Source organism: Neofelis nebulosa, chromosome 4 (assembly GCF_028018385.1).
Source record: "Neofelis nebulosa isolate mNeoNeb1 chromosome 4, mNeoNeb1.pri, whole genome shotgun sequence".
Lineage (NCBI taxonomy): Eukaryota > Metazoa > Chordata > Mammalia > Carnivora > Felidae > Neofelis > Neofelis nebulosa.
The window spans coordinates 77,212,390-77,229,679 of NC_080785.1; the positions used below are offsets into that span (position 1 = coordinate 77,212,390).

Here is a 17,290-nt window from a genome sequence, read left to right on the forward strand (position 1 = left end):
ATATCCATAGAGCTCCTTGCCAGCCATTCTGGTTAGGTCTGCCAATGGAAAGCACCGGTGGGAGAGTGGAATTAGGAAAAGGAAAGAAGCCATGAGCTTCTTTCACCTACTTCTGCCTGAAGCTGCCTTGGCATCTTAGCACTCCTGGGTTCAGGTAGCGGTGGCAGCCACACAGCACAATGGCTGGCCTCTGCGACACAGCACAATGTAGCAGCAGCCAGCAGTGGTAGGCCGGCCACTCGGGCAGGGAGGCCAGCAAAGAGAAGACCTGCAAACTCTTAGATGTTCACAGAGCAGAACCTTTGGCGGTTTCAGAAGCAGCAGCAGCAGCCAGAGAACCAGAGTAAGGTTTCCAGGGCTTAGAGAACACCAGTCCCCTTTTGCTCCTCCAGTCCCAGGAGCTATAGTGACTTCCTACAATTACTAACCTCTGGGTATCACAGCACCTTCCTCTTTTGTCTCCCTCAGACCATTCAACACATTTGGGAAGAATTCCTTGCATTGTAAACCCTCTGTCTGAAAAGCTAAGAATGGTTTCTGTCATCCTGACTAGACACTAATACAAATGCTTTTTGCAACAATGATAAACATTGATTGAATATTTTCTATATGTATTCTGTGCTAAAAGCAGAATGTATGTGTATAAGAGCTTGTATCTCCCCACAGACCTTAATATTTGCTCATAATGTGATCTTATGTAGAACATACACAACCCTTAGCCACATACTATTTCCTCCTTTCAAATATTTTACTGTTAAAGTAGGTTTTTAATTGGGGAGAGAAAGTGATGGACGAAAAAACACCCGATTGGTTCACTGTAATATCCAAAGTCAGTGAAAGATATTTAAACACAATAATGAGGCTGGATGCTTATCAGCACAGAGACAGCAGTTTTAGATTAAATATCTATCTCAAATGGAAAAAAGGAGAAAAAATTCCTTCCACAAGGCAGCAAGATCATAACAACAACTCATCTACTTAACTCAATTTGCTTTGACAAAAACAACAGGAAAATGTAGCATTGTCATGAATTAAAGCTGTATCAGGAAAGTAGGGCACATTGAGCATTTTCATTATGAAAGTTGTGAAAACACGGAGCTGCTATTGGCAACAGTCATGTTAAACACAAAGCTAACTGGCCTCCATGCCCGTGCTTCTCTTCCCAAGAAGACAATTCTAGTAAAGAGCAGTCTGACAGGGTTATTCCAAAGATCAACAGTTTCAAGTTAAAGTTGAAGCACCAACTTCAGCATCACTCTCAGTCAGTGCTGAAAACATTTTAAGGGGTCAAGGACACCTGTTTGTGACAGAACAAGCCAGCTGCTCTAGGAGAATCCATCAGCTGCCATTCGCTGTTGCACTTACTAAGTGCCTGATACTTTGCTAAGCACATGATATTCATTAGCTCGTTCACTTCGTACGATGGCCCTAGAAGACCATAACGTCACCAGTGAGCAAGTTGAGGTTCAAAGTGGCAAAGCAGTCACATAGTTACTTGGGGCTGGAGAGGGAGGTCACAACAGGACAGGTCAGTTCGACTCTAACATCAATGTGGCCTCAGGACTTCTCTACACTGATACAAGAAGGGAAAATGTTCATGCTCCCACCCTTAAACTGTAGGGGTAGGAGGGATACATGCATAAAATAAGATAAAATACATGCATAAACAACACAACAAAACCCTAAACACAGCACAGTTGTTACCTTCAAATTTCAAATAAAGATAAAAACATGTAGCCTTTGTCACCAACCAACACTAGGAGGGACTTATCTTTTAGTGGGCACACATGCATTTCAGAGATCTAAGGAAATTATTATTGTCTTGGATCATCAAATTTATTATATTATACCTTTGATCAAATTTCCTTAACAAAGACAAAATGAGTTTCTGTAATTGATTCAAAACCTTCTTTAAAACCTCCATTTTCCTTTGCTTTCTTGATGGAAATGTTCTATACCCTTAAAGCAAGGAAACTCTCCTGTGGCCAGACCACCCCAGATTACCCTAAAACAGCAAAGAGGAATATTTTGGGTGAACTTTAAAACATATCGTTCCTGTGTATATATCTGAAAAGTGACTTCTCAGTTCTCTTCTTATAAGAAAGGGACTAATTATAATGAACTTACTCCACAAGTAACTACGTTACTGATAATTCGATTTTGGTGCTCTTATTTTCTTATTTATAAATCATTTGAGTTTGTAACAACAACAACAACAGCCATGTTACCTATCTCATTTGGCACAACTCATAGAAAGTAATTAGAAGTTCTCAAGCCAGAACTACTCGAGTGTATCTAAAATTCTGTAGTGAGATTAAAAGCCACATTTTTTCCCCAGATGATTTCCTCATTTCCTTGTTTTGCCTTGCTCCTAGGATTTTCTTTGAACAAAGCATACACATCATAGCTTCAAAAAACAAAACTACAATCTGAAAACAACTGGTCAAACATTAGTGAGTCGTTTCCCAAGAGGGAAGTAACATATTTAGAGGTTGCAGTTTCTTACCACACTTCACCAAGCACAGCACTCATCAAGATCAGAAACTGAATCCTAGGACTAGCCTGATCTTCATGACTTAATGAAGAATTTAAAATTTTACATACCTAGATTTTTGTCACACAAGCAGATCACACATTGTATTCCAGTTACTGTCTGTTGGGTCTAATTCTAAGATCTTCAGATTAAGTGATGCTTATATACTGTATAAATCCAACCAAGGTCACTCTATGAATATCTTTATGCCAATTATGATCTTTCCCTAGTTATGCTTTCTCACCTGTTCTATTCCCTGTAGAGAACTGGTTTTCTCTATCACTTTCAAAAGTGGAGTCCACCCTGATGATCACAGAGTATATAGAACTGACTATGGCTTAAAAAAAAAAAAAAACATACAAATTCACAGCAAAGTGACCTACTATTGGAAGGGACACATAAGGTAGATTCATTGCTCTTTATTACTTTTTTTTATGATGATAAATCATCAGTGGCTGTCACCAAAGATTTTCTAGCAACATTAGACAGAACTCTTAAAATCATACTGTATAGCAAATGGATATTGGAAGATGAGCATTAAATTTCATTGAAAATATATGGTCAGTTATTTACATATATTTAAATTCATTGAAATTAGGATTGATTAATACAGGCATTGTTTGGGTTTTATCTGTAAACCTCTTGGCAATAGTCCTGTTTCCATAGTAACACAAACTTGTATTTTATCCCCGTGCATGTGCGTGAAATTATAACAACTTTTGTAATAAAGTTTCCACATCATTTGCACATAAATTTCATTTTTTATGAAAAGTCCAAGCTAGAGGTTTATTTTCTTAAATTATGTATTGTTATCTTGCCACTAAATACATAATTCACATCTCCCCTCAATGAAAACACACCAGAGCCATCCCTAACCACTTGCAAGAGACTACTGAATCTACATGATGGTCGGATCTTTGAATTTAAACATGTGATATTAAGGAAAAGATAATGAAATATTTCACAGATGTCACCCTGGATATAATCTGTGTGTTTTATTAGCATAAATCCATTCATTCTTGTCCAATCAGAATTCTTTTGTTCATTTGTTTCAAACAGTTAACAAGTTTGCTTCGGTCACTCAAAGAGAAGTAGAAAACAAAGCAGCTGAAACACTGGCATGCCTATCCGGACCTAAAAAGAGGGACTTAATTCAACAGTTTTCTGGTGGCTAAGCTGCAAATTCATGCGTTCTTTACTGAAACTCATTTTGACATCATTTAAAAAAAATACGGCAGTTTATAATCTGGTGTTCGGACTTTCACCGCCTTTGGGGTAGGTGGTACTTGAAAAGGGGGACATCTGGGGCTTCCAGGGAGGTGTGATGTTCTCTATCTACATCTGAGGCATGAAAAAGCTGTACGCTTATGATCTGTGACAATTCACATCTTATTTTATTCTTCGACACGAAAGTTAAAAAATAACTTTCCGTTCAGATACCACTGTGCCTAACATAGCAAATGTTGGGGATTTCATGAAATTAAAATTATTACTTTAATTGATCTCATCACTTTTTATTTAAAACTCATGGCTTCCCCCTCCTAGGAATTAGGACGTGTCTAAATCAAAGACTAAAGAAATTATGAAAGATAGCCTCAAGATGTGCCTTTGAGATGATCTGGCTTTTGTGTTCTTAAGTTCATCTGCTGTAAAGATGATGGATATGATATAAAAAGGGAAATATCTGGGAAAGTAGTTGAAAGTGTGGACAGTATTTTTCTAAGTGTATGATAATGTTTTGCCAAGTTTACCATCTTTCAAGAATATAAAACCATAAGTATGTTATATTTCAAAGCCTGGATTACATTACAAAGTGTAATAAATAAAGCACTTTGAGTTGCAGAAAATTCAATTAATGTGTAATAAAATAACGCAAATGATGTACAGGGAAGATTAGTTAGTTCTCACAAAGTTTTCAGTCCTTGACATGATTTAACAATGGAAAACCACCAGCTGTCTCTGAATAGTTGAAGGGCTGTCACGTCCTAGAGGGGATAGATCTATCCTCTTGCTTCCAAAGGGCAGAGTGAGGAACAGTGACTAAAAGCAAGAGGGAGGCAGAGGCATTTGGGTAAAAGCAAGAGGAGATTCAACCTTGATGACATTAGTTTCACAAGAGGATCAGTCACTCTGGTGAGCAGAGGGCCTCCCACCATTGGATATGTTCACCCATGTTAAGAGTGGTTGTATTAGTTTCCGATGGGTGCTCTAACAAATTACCACAAATTTACTGGCTAAAGAGAATACAAATTAATCATCTTTCAGTCCACTAAGTCAAAAGTCTTACTGGGCTAAAATCAAGGCACTAGCAGGGCTCTGATTTTTCTGGATGCTCTATGGGAGAATCCATTTAGGTGCCTTGTTGAGCTTCATTCTTTGACTTGTGGCCCCTTCCTCTGTCTTTAAAGCGAGCAGCATACCATCTTCAAAGCTCTCTCTCTGCCTCTGACATTTCTGCCTCCCTCTTACAAGGGCCCTTGAGATTGCGGTGGGTCCATATGCATAATCCAGGACAATCTTCTCAACATCCTTAGTTTAGTCACATCTGCAAAGCCTCTTCTGCCATGTGAGCAACAGATTTGAACGTTTCGAGGATTATAACACAAACATCTTTGGGAAATTATTATTCTATCATCGTGATATATTTAAAAATTTATACTGGGAGATTAAACTAGATTGCTAAGGGTCCTTCCAATATTAATATCCTACAAATGAGGCAAAGAAATCAAATATCTGTTAACAAGTGTGAAAAGTTTATTTGTATAAAGAAACTGAGACTACAGTAAACCGGATTCTTTCCATTCCATATAGTATTACTATGTCTCTGTATCTCCATAATAGATGGCTGGATATTTTCGCTAAAATTCATTGTTTAGAAGAAGTCCAAGCTTCTCTTATTGACAGTGGCCACATCTTGGCTGATCCAAGAGACAACAAAGTTGTTGGAGAGTGTGTGACTAGTAAGTTCAAGCAATGGGAAAGTATTGGCAACTATGCAAAAACCACCCTGTGGCTGCTCCAGGATGGTACTTCCTCAAGGGCTTTAGTGACCAGTGATCAAAGAATTATTGTCTCTCTTTCAAAAGAAAGAAAAAAATGACAGAGATAGAAAGAGAGAAGGATGAGGAGGAGGAGAAGAAGGTGGAAGGAAGGATGGAAGGAAGGAAGGGAGGAAGAGAAGAAGGGAGGAAGGAGACAGAGAAGGAGGAAGAGAGGAGACAGAGAAAGAAAGAAAAGGTGTAAGAACCCCTGTTTTTTCTCCTTATTATACACTCCTAAATAGGAAGGGAATAATCAAGTTCCTAACTTGAATTCATTTCTCAGAAGCTATTAAATATATACCAATGAAAAATATGGCTTAACTAACTCATGTACAAATTTCATCTATTCACATATAGCCAATCTTCAGTCTCTTGTGGCCTTTAACAAAAATGTTCTGAAATGGTTACATGGAATAAAGCACTCTGCAATTTGGATTAATAGGAAGTATTAAATTATACTCGAAGCAATTGACCAAATGATCTTGGTAGATGTTAAAGTGAGAAGCATTACCATGAAAACAGTGACCACTTAATCCATCAGTATAACAGTGTGCATTCTAAAAGATTCTGACTAACTAACTTGGGAAAAAAGTCTCTAAGGAAAAGTTTTCTTCATGGAGCTACAAGCAGGACCAAAGGGAACTGTTTACACTAATTAAATTTCCACTGAAATCCTTTTTTTTTTTTCTATTAAAATCAATAGTAAACCAGAAGCTGTGCTTAGTACTGGGGATATAAGGATAACAGCAGACATGACCCCAAAGGTCTCACATTCCATGGCCAAAATGGAAACGAATAAACAACTACAGTTCAGTAATAATCTAGGTAAGTAATAGATGTGATGGCAGCCTGAAAGAGAAACATTTGACTCATGGTAGGGAACTCAGTGTCAACTCACATGAGAACCCAACTCTTTAGTTAGGTCTGAAAGAATATATACGACATGGCCCAACAAATGAAGGCAAAAAGAGGATTTGTGCCAGAGGGAACAGAATGTGCAATGGCATAAAGGTCTAGAAACACCTATCATAGTCAAGAACTCTGAGTAGTTCGGTAAGGCTAGAGCATAATAGGATCAGGTGGAGAAACAGAGTTAAAACTAAAGATGCAGGTAAGGACTGGATCATGAAGACTCTTCGATACCATCCAGGGACTTAGAACATTTTAAAGATAATGTGAATGTAATTAATATGGCCACCAGGGTATCTTTCAACTTCACATTTTGATGAAGCAAATCAATAAGAAGGGCAGACTTAAGTAGGGCTTCCAGCCCCTCCATCATTCAAAAAGGGGGTCCAATGGTTATTTTCTGTTTAGAATATGATATTTATTTCATCCACAAAGAGGAAACGCATTTGGCTTTGCTTGCCAAGAAAAATGTTAGGGAATATAATTATTCATTGCAAAATGGAGATCTGGCAAGGATACATGTGTGTGGGGGGAGGTACTGACTGTATTTGTTGCTCAGGAGGTAGATAGGACAAGTCAAGTGCTGAGTAATAGCTGTGGGAAGGTGGGCAGGGGAAGAACACTGGGAGGTAGTTCTGAATGGAGATAGGCAGGAAGCTCTAAATGCGGAGGGTGAACAGAGAAGAAACGTGTCTGCTTGGGCTGGGAAGCAAACAAAATGGCATGCTGCTCACCATTTGCAGGGGTTTGTACCTCCAGAGTTAGACACATACACCAACATTTGTGCATAAACCAAAAAAGATATTGAAAAAATTGATAATCATGTTAACAAAAGGAATAAGGACCAAGGACAAGAGGAATAACAGGGAGGGGAAAAGATTGTTTGGAAAAAAAAAAAACTGGCAGTATCTGTTTCAAAATAAACTATATCCTGCCTTAACACCCACACTAAAGTGAAATAAAATTTGCCAAGAGAAATTTGCCAATTGTCAAAGCAAAAATTGGCAGCCCTAATTATGCTTGTTACAAATGAACAAAATGAATGTTCTCTATTCCATGAATCGTGGTCAAAGTCTGGATGACCAGTACAAAATCCTGAGTGGCATCCTTATCTTTAGGTATTCTATATTTTATTATTTATTTATAGCCTGACTTATTTTCACAACAGAACTAAGTCATATGAAAGAAACTTTATACATGAAAATGATCAAATATAAATTTAAATGAATGAGAGCCATGGAAAATAAAATTAAAATGAAAGCTGAACTGGGAATAGGAGATGAGCAAGGATGCGGAAATCATGTTGCTTTGAATGCCATCATCAATTCCCATGACTTTGTTAAGCCACAGATTTCTCTCTGAGTTTCCTACCAGCCAAAGAGGAAAAGAAAAAATAGCTAACTCTAATAGCTGTCTTTATTTGTGAAGAACAGTATATTATCAGTTTTTCAGAAAGATATGCTTAGATTTTAGGTATCAAATTCGAGTGAAAGAGGGGATTAGTTCAAAGCATGTTATCAGGGGTCCATCTCAGGAAAAGCAAGATCATACATTAGTAAATATTTCTAAAAGCCCTTTTTCATTTCATATGCCATATAATATCTTTTTGCATTTTTTGTTTTCAATAAATTGACAAGGTCTTAGTTACAAGTGAGAATACTGTCTAAGGTATAAAGTAATTCAACTCTCCAGAATTTCTCTTCAAGTTCAGCATGTACTTCCCATGCAAGAGATACTGTGGAAGCAGGGAACTGGCATATTCCTTTCATTATTATAACTACACCTTGTCATGAAAACATATCAAATATTTAATTTCTCTCTCCACACCTTATCCACTAAGTAAACCTGACTCATAATATCTAACTCCAAAAGGCTGTCACCTGCCATTTTATAAGGATTATCTGAAAAAGTATACTTGTTAAAACCAAGATATTTTCAAGCAAAGTAGCATTTTTATTTCAATTTTGCTTCAAATTACTTTCTACAAAATATGTATGTATATGCTAAGGAATTATTCTGACAATGTGCATTTTGAACAAACCAAATTCACACTGAAGTCAATGACTTCATAAAGTTATTTGAAATATATATGCTCCTGCTCCTTGCTCCCAATACAGCCTAAAACCTACCTACATTTCAAGCTTTGTTAATACATAACACATGAAAAACATGTATCATCATGCCTACACATTGTACAACAAAGTTTTCATAGTTACTCTTTCCACTACAAATGATTATGTTCTATGTTAAATTCCACCTTCATTAAGTCTAAACATGATGCCAATATGTTTTACTTTTATTTTGTTTCCAAATTATGGAGTAGAAATTTAAATTAGAGGTTATCTTAATTGTATATCTAAAAGAAAGAAATTGAAGTATTTGATCTATCAAATTTTAACTATGAAATAAATACAGTATAATCTACTAAAAGTCATGAATTATAGCATTCAAACACTCATTTGATTCTTCTTACTATGGAAGCTTTCTAAAGTCAGATAGACACACATTTAAGACCTAGAAAGTTGACACTTATATTCGAAAGCATAAATGCCAACTATAAGTTTCTGAAATCGGTTAGTTGAAAAAAAGAAGGGTTGAAAAGGCAATGAGAAGAAAGGAGGTTACACACTTCTTAAAAAGTATCACCCTAAGCTGCAAGAGAGTGGTAATATGCTAAACATATACCATCGATCAAATATACAACTACAAATATTATTATTTAATCAATCGATAACCTGAATGAGTCATACTGTTAAAGACACAAATTAAGTAACAAACCATACTCAAATCTAAATTGAGACAATATTTTTCTTTTTTTTTTCAATTTTTTTAACGTTTCTTTATTTTTGAAGGAGAGAGAGACAGAGCATGAGCAGGGGAGGGGCAGAGAAAGAGGGAGACACAGAATCAAAAGCAGGCTCCAGGCTCTGAGTTGTTAGCACAGAACCCAACCCCAATGTGGAGCTTAAACTCATAAGCCAGAGATCATGACCTGAGCCGAGGTCTGATGCTTAACCGACTGAGCCACCCAGGTGCCCCAAGACAATATTTTTCACTACAAAAATAACTAAGAACCGATTCAAACACATTTTTGACACTATAGAGAGAATATTTTTTGTTTTACTGAATTCAAACATGGGGATAGAAGAACTTGGAAGTTCACAAAAAAAAATGAATTCACTTATAGATTGTTTTCTTAATGAATACTTCAATTACTGTAACAAAGTTTTAGAGTTAACATATATGATGGTAAAAGACTTTATAACATAATGCATAGTGACTTCTTATGTTTGAGCACCAATAATAATGTATCTGTATCTAGGTGCATGTGTGGGTGTAGACCTGTGTGTGTGTGCATATGTATCTCAAACGGATCTTTTAAAATCATCGTTCAGTCATTTTATTTCAAAGTTCTGACAGGGTGAGGGATAAATATTCTAAATTGTGAGGACGCAAATTTATTTTCTAAAATTAGAGACTTTTACCATCAAGTACTATGTCATCATACTAAATGGCCTACACAGTACTATGTAATACTCTGTCATTTTTCTTTTCTTTTAATGTATCCCTACATTTAAAGTAACATAAACTATCTAAAATCAATTATTCACATTCTAATTAGGATGAAAAGCAGTATGCTATTTTTTTCATATCAAGTCTCGATGCAACAGATAAGACATTTGCATGTTTTTACTTTGAAGATAGGAGCTGAATTTTACTCTAGGATTTTCAGTTTGCTGATCTGTGAACATTGTTTGGGGGTAAAATGCTTTATTTATTTCTCAAGTATCCCACTAAGTATCTGTTACAAGAACTCCATGTAATGATTCAATGTTTTCTAAATGAAATCCTTTGAAATAAAAATGCATATAAATATAATAATTTTCCTTATATGGTCAGTTTAATGTCATATGTTCAGATTCTACAGACATGTGATTTGAACATGACAAATGTATATAACTACTTTAAATATAGAACTGAATAATTCTATCTAGAAGACACCAATTCATATTAAATTATATTATTATTAAAAATAAATTTAAATTATATTAAATTCATATTATCCAAGTATATGTGTGTATGTGTGTGTGCGTGCATTATATATAGATAGATAGATATAGATGATATAGATATAGATATAGATATAGATATAGATATAGATGGATATATATAAATATATATCAGAAGAAATTCTTGTTACATCAAAAAGGAATTGTGGCTTTGCTCCTTTCTGTAATGAAATTACAGAATATTCGCATTTGATAATTGTGTTATGTGCTACTTTTAAAGAGCTCTATTAAAACAGAAAAATATGGATTAAAGTAGAAAGGAGGGACACTTAGATTAGAAAAGTAAGAACCAAAGTTGAAGTATCGCAGACCTTAGTAAGAGTGAGTAAAATCAGCTAATGGTTTCCCAGTCCAGAGTCCCAGATAAACTGCATCTCAGTGAATTGAAATAATCCAAGTCAATGATGTAGAGGTCAATTTGAGACTATTCAGGGTACTAAATTTGAAAAACAAACAACAAAAAAAAGGTATTGTCAGAGTAGAAATGTGTTTTAAGAAAAAAATTAATGACTATCTTACGGATCTGTGAGTTTCATATTTATGTTGATGAAAAAAATCAATAAATTTTAGGTCAACCTGAAACTAACTAGGGTGTGTGTATTGCTCAATAGAAAAAAAAAATGACGTATAACCACAGTTTTCAGCCTCATGGTTCACAACTCATTAATAAAGAAGGCAAATATACACTCTTATACACTAGGAAACTCTTACTTAAGTGCTCAGGGGACTAAGGTCCAGAAGGTAGTGACCTATTTTAATTTAGGAAGAAAGGCTAAGTGTCATGTAATGTGAAGGCAGTGACTTTTTTCAAAAACCTGCCTGTGACAGAGAAGGAATGAACATCAATTTTTCACACACTGCCTAGCTCATGTGAGAAACTACTGAAACCTTGAAAAAGCCATTCAAATTCCATAGTAAAATGTAAAAGAAGAAAAAATAAATCAGTTGTAGGAAGCCCATATACAGACTAACAGATATTTTTAAATGATGCAAATGTAATTTAAGCACACTCAAATGTGTTAATACTGAAGAGAACAATCCCATGAGTCAAAGTGTAGCACCTAGATAAAAGTAAATGAATTAGTATTTTAGTAAAAATGAGCCCAGCAGTGAAAACGAACAGTGTCCTGTGCGTGTGAGCACCTGGTCAGCTAGCAGAGCCATGTGGATTATGGGATGTCTTGTCACGTCCACACTCATGTGTCCAGTCCCTGGGGCATTAATCAGACTTCTGGGATATGAATGACCAATAGTGAAGGAGGGAGGACACCTTCTGACCATGTGACAGAAATTTCCTCTGCAAGCCCCTTAGATTTTGGAAGATTAACACCATATTCTAAAGCAACTTCAATAGAACTGAACACTAGGAACTAGGAAATAATTCTTCCTTTATCCTGTGAACTACTAAGGCATACATATACTATAACACACTACCCAGTTCAGATCTCCATAATCAAAGAGAGGGTTTTGGAACACAGCCACAAAGATTATTGAAGCGTTGGAAAATAATAAAAGGTGGAAAATTCTAGGTTTTCAAGATGAAATGAGCTTAAGGAAAAATTTGATATCTTTAAGTTTGCTATAAGGAAGATTCTGACACTGTGGGTTGTTAAACATTGAGGTGGTTTGCTGAGACTGCAGAAACTCCAATCCTGAGAATCTTTAAAAATAGAAAGGATTCCGACCAGCTGCTCAGAAGGATTGAATGTGGGCTTTATTCAACTAAAACTCTCCAAGACCACTCTAACCCTAAGAGTTTATTTGAAAGTGCCAATATAAACAGTATATTCCATCTAACGCTTTTGATTCAGTACTGCGTAACTGAGGAAGTCGGAGGGATTACAATAACCCCACACTTCCAGTGCATAAAAACATGTGAGGCAATAGTTTGTCATAATTAGGACTTAGTGATACCTCTGGGCACTTGGACTTTCTGATTTTAAATTTCTCATGCAAATCACATATAGTGCTTAATCAAAAGTTTTAAAGATATATTGCAGTTTTGAATAACTCATGCTAATGAAGCATGAAACCATGATGAAAAGTACAAAAAGTAAATAAAGATCAGGCAACTTAAGTTTTCACTCGTTATATCATACAGACTTAAAATACTGGTTTTTGTATTAAATTAGAAACTTGATCTCAGTCATTTATAAATAATCCAAAATTTTAATATTTCATGACATTTTTTGAAACACATCTGAATCTGTAAAACAGTTGTCTATAATACGTACTAATTAGTAAATTAATAAGACTCTCAGAAGTCATAGAGTCTGGTCAAAATTATTTCTTTAAAAAACATAAATAAATCAAATAGTAAACTAAATTGAATAGTATACTAAGTTGAGCGATCAGTCAAATGGCATATAAATACATTTGTACCTAATACCACAAACTATCCACTTCATCTTTCCACAAAGGACTCTTGGGGTTTCCTTAAAGAATGTATACAGTCAAGCATTAGATTTAAGCAAATTTTAACATCTAAACCCTTTCCGTTTGCCAGTGCTCTGATGCGAAATCTTTAAAGAGTTTATTTTCTTGTAAAGTAACAGCAGCATTATTTAACTAATCCCAACTAATGACTTCACCAAGCACGGTTATAAAGTGCCACTCAAACTTTCTACACTGCCCAAATCAGCAGATTCATAACTTGACAGAGCACGCTAGAGCTACCTTTACAGCCCTGCAGTTAACTGCATTCAGTAAATATTTGCATCCACAGCACTATAGATGTTAATAACTGTGATGAACATATATACACATGTAAACACACACCCCTCCCTGTGTAACAGTCTACCAATAAACTGTAAAAAACAGACACAATATACTTATGGGTAAGGTAGATATCCACCAACCACTGATTGTACCAGGACGATATCTCTTTTTGTTTATCTTGATTTTCAACGTGTGTGTGTCTGTGTGTGTGTGTGTGTGTGTGCGCGCGTGTGAGCAGGTTACCGGAGAGGGAGATCCATTCTTGCAGAGGGGCCCTCGGAAGACTCCTTTAATGCCCCGGTAGTGCCCATTGCTGAGATGTCTCGAACTGATGACCAGGTAACAAGCCATGTGGGTCCAAGCAGGAGGCGCAGCGTCTCAACTCCGCACCAGACGCCCAGCCGTGGAAATGCGGGCTGGTTTCTCAGCAGCAACAGTGACTGCCACCTCTCGAGAAGAAGCGACCAGCGGCAAGCAGGGGACGCGGCGGCCGCGCGTCCCCGCTCCTCGCCCCGCGCGGGGCTCCTGCTGCCGGCAGCGGCTGCTCTGACGGCGGCGGCGGCAGCGGCAGCCACACAGCGCTTAGGGGACCCGGCGAGCCAGTCCACATGCTGCTCTGACGAGGCGGCTGCTCAACCGCGGGCCGGCGATATAATTTTTTTTTTTTTTTTTTTTTTTTAAGGACAACTTCCTGGGTCCGCCAGGGAATCAGGAACTCCCCCGCCCCCTTTCCTCCCGCCCCCCACTTTCGCACCCAGTGCACGCCTCGAGATGCTCCGGCGCGGGTCCCGGTCGCCTGGCCGGGGTGGGGAGGGTGGGGGGAGGCGTCCGCGGGCTGGGCTGCGGGCAGGGGACTGCGACGCCGGGCGGCGGCAACAGCAGTCGGCGCGGGAGAGCCGCGGGCAGCCCCCAGGAGCGCCAAGCCGCTGCCCCCGCTGCAGTGGCGGGGGCGGGGTCGCAGGAGGCAGCGCGCGGGCTGGGGCGAGGCCCGGGACGTGTGGACGCGGCGACCTGTGAGCGGGAGCAGTCAGCGCCCCCGCTCAGAGCCGTCGGCTGGGGGCGAAGGGCGCGCCGGGCGGCCGCGCGGGGAGGTGACAGCAGCCGCGGTGGCGCCCCCGAGGCCCCGGCGGCTGCGGGATGCGCCGCGCCCGCTTCCTGCCTTCAGCCGCCCCAGCCCCCTGGTCGCTCCGCGCGGTCTCCGGGCCAACTTTGCACCGGGTTTGCGGGCGGGAGCCCGGGCGCCTGGGGAGAGCCGCGGCGGAGGAGAGGAGCAGGAGGAGAGCGTTTCCTTCACTCTTTGGCTGCCTGCTCGTCTTCAGCGTTTTTCCGCGCTCCGGCTGCCGGCGGCATTGGCGGAATCAACAGCTCCCCAGCCGGCTGGCTGTTTGGAGGAGCTGAGCAGCCCCAAATAAGGCAGATTGATTAGATGCGCGATGTAGGGTGATGGATGCAGGAGGAAATAAGTTTTAGATAGAAAACTTATGTAAGGAATAGAAACGAAATTTGCACTCGTGTGTGTGTGTGTGTGTGTGTGTGTGTGTCCAGAGTTACAAACACTTACAAGTCTTTCTGTATCTTTAAGGAGGCAGATACTTTGGACCTGTCCAGGACGTTTGCGTGTCCACAACCCTCAACAATCGCCCCTCAGCGGTGTTTCTTAATGAACGTTAAATCATTTGCTGTAAATGAAGCCACCAGGGAGCGAGGTGCACGGAGAATAAATGACCTGTGCAGATACGTGTTCTGAAATGAGAAGGAAGCCTTGCCGGAGTCAGGAGGAGGTGTGCCCTTTCCACCCCGCGCTGACCTAGTGCGGTTCTCTCTCGCCCCACTCGCCCAGGTCTGTGCTGGGGAGAAGATAAAAGGGGGGGGGGGCTCCTTTCCTTCTTGCTTTAGCACTGTAATTAGTGTAAGGTTAAGGCTAATGCTCCTAGTCAGCTCCCAGTTTTTTCCCTCTTCCGTCTCGCACAGTGCTCCACTAGCACCCTGAGGACCTTTCACAAATGACATAAACAGGTCAAAGAAAATAGGTAATTCAGTTTTTCCTATTGAGGCAACTCATAAAACTCTGAAGCGAACATATATTCCAATTAATATACTTTTTATAAAGTATAAAGTATAAAGTCAAGTCAATAAAGATGACTTTTTGTTCACATTACTACAATAGTTTATATCCTTAATATTTTATTAAACACATAGATGTTTTTTAAATGTTTCAGATAGTCTTTATAAAAGCGTTTATATAAGGCAAAATGCCGATTCTTTGCGAACTTCGAATTGAAAACTACTGAAACTGACATAGTGTAATATAAATCTTGTAGGAATTGTTTATTTTATAACTATCTTGTTGGTAAGAATGTCTGAAATAAAAAATAATAGAGCAGTGACAATAGATACAACATAACCATATTTTCCTTTCTATTAAGACTGATGTGCTTAACAATGTGGTGTTTATTGAACTTAGAGCTGTGAAATGTTTCCTGAAGCTGAGAGTAAGTAATATTAGTCATGTATAGACAGTAGATACATTCTATACCAAGAAAACAATGTATTTGCAAATAGCAAAATTTCAAAATCAGGCAAAAGCTTTGCCAAAAAAATGAGTGAAGTGAAATTTTAAAAGGAGATAGTGCAGCTCAGTCTATAACTACTATTTCACACTTCATAAATGTAATAAGCATTGAGGACATAAGTGTAAGCATCCTGGAATGGACTAGAAAAATGAATGATGTCATATGCTGTGAAAAACAACTCCAAAGATACTATCCCTTTTTAATTAGGCACATTTAATTCCTAATAATGTTTAATCACTAAGAATCAGGTATACTCTCCTAAAATGAAAGAACTGACAAGTAATCAAAAAGTATAACTATTTGGCAATGAGAAAGAATGAAATATGGCCTTTTGTAGCAACGTGGATGGAACTGGAGAGTGTTAGGCTAAATGGAATAAGTCATACAGAGAAAGACAGATACCATATGTTTTCACTCTTACGTGGATCCTGAGAAACTTAACAGAAGACCATGGGGGAGGGGAAGGGGGAAAAAAAGTTACAGAGAGGGAAGCAGGCAAACCATAAGAGACTCTGAAAAACTGAGAATAAACTGAGGGTTGATGGGAGGTGGGAGGGAGGGGAAAGTGGGTGATGGGCATTGAGGAGGGCACTTGCTGGGATGAGCACTGGGTGTTGTATGGAAACCAATTTGATAATAAATTTCATATAAAAAAAGTATACAATTCACATATACCATCTTATTGTATGATTTTTTTTATTCAAAGTATTTGTTAGCTATCCTGATATTCTAGTTCATTTGACTGTTCTCCCATGTGCATTTGAGTTTTCCCATAGGAAACAAAGTAATCCCTTTTTATAGTATTTCAAAAACTGTAGTAATTTCCCTAAATTTCTTTAAAATTATTTAATTTTTGCAGTCTTTCTTCTTTAAAATGAATGATACCCGGGCACCCGGGTGGCCCAGTCTGTTAAGCATCCAACTTTGGCTCAAGTCATGATCTCTTGGGTTTGAGCCCTGCATCAAGCTCTGTACTGATGGCTCAGAGCCTGGAGCCTGCTTCATATTCTGTGTCTCCCTGTCTCTCTGCCCTCCCCTGTTCACACTCTGTCTCTCAAAAATAAATAAACATTTAAAAAATAATAATAAAATGAATGATACCAATTCTGTTTTTTGCCATATTTTAAGTCAATTATGGTTGTTCTGTTCTTTGCTTTCTAATTGTGTCATCCATCTTAAAATGTCAAGGCAAAAATTGACACATTTGTTACTCTCAGCCAATTTTAAGAATAGTTTTTAAAATAAACAACAATCACAAAAACAATTTTCTTCTATTCCTTGCCAGGTTGTGATTGATATCTATCTGTGTGATGCTATCATATTCAACAACTCCCCATCATTGCTGGCCTGTATTTTAGATGTGGTTTGCCCAATCTAATTAATAGAAACCGAAGTGATTTTATTCGCAGGGGTGCTTACAGACACAAAGTTGCTCAGTTGTATTCT

General features: G+C 38.3%; 1 protein-coding gene across 1 annotated transcript in view; it reads right to left on the reverse strand.

Annotated features, from left to right (window-relative positions):
* ZNF804B (zinc finger protein 804B) overlaps window positions 1–13,983 on the reverse strand; it is a 512,004-nt gene extending 498,021 nt beyond the window's left edge. The window contains exon 1 of the mRNA XM_058725168.1: window positions 13,515–13,983. Within this exon, the coding sequence (XP_058581151.1) occupies window positions 13,515–13,622 (108 nt within the window). The 5' untranslated portion in view covers window positions 13,623–13,983. The remainder of the gene's footprint in view (window positions 1–13,514) is intronic.
* Window positions 13,984–17,290: the final 3,307 nt, after the last annotated feature.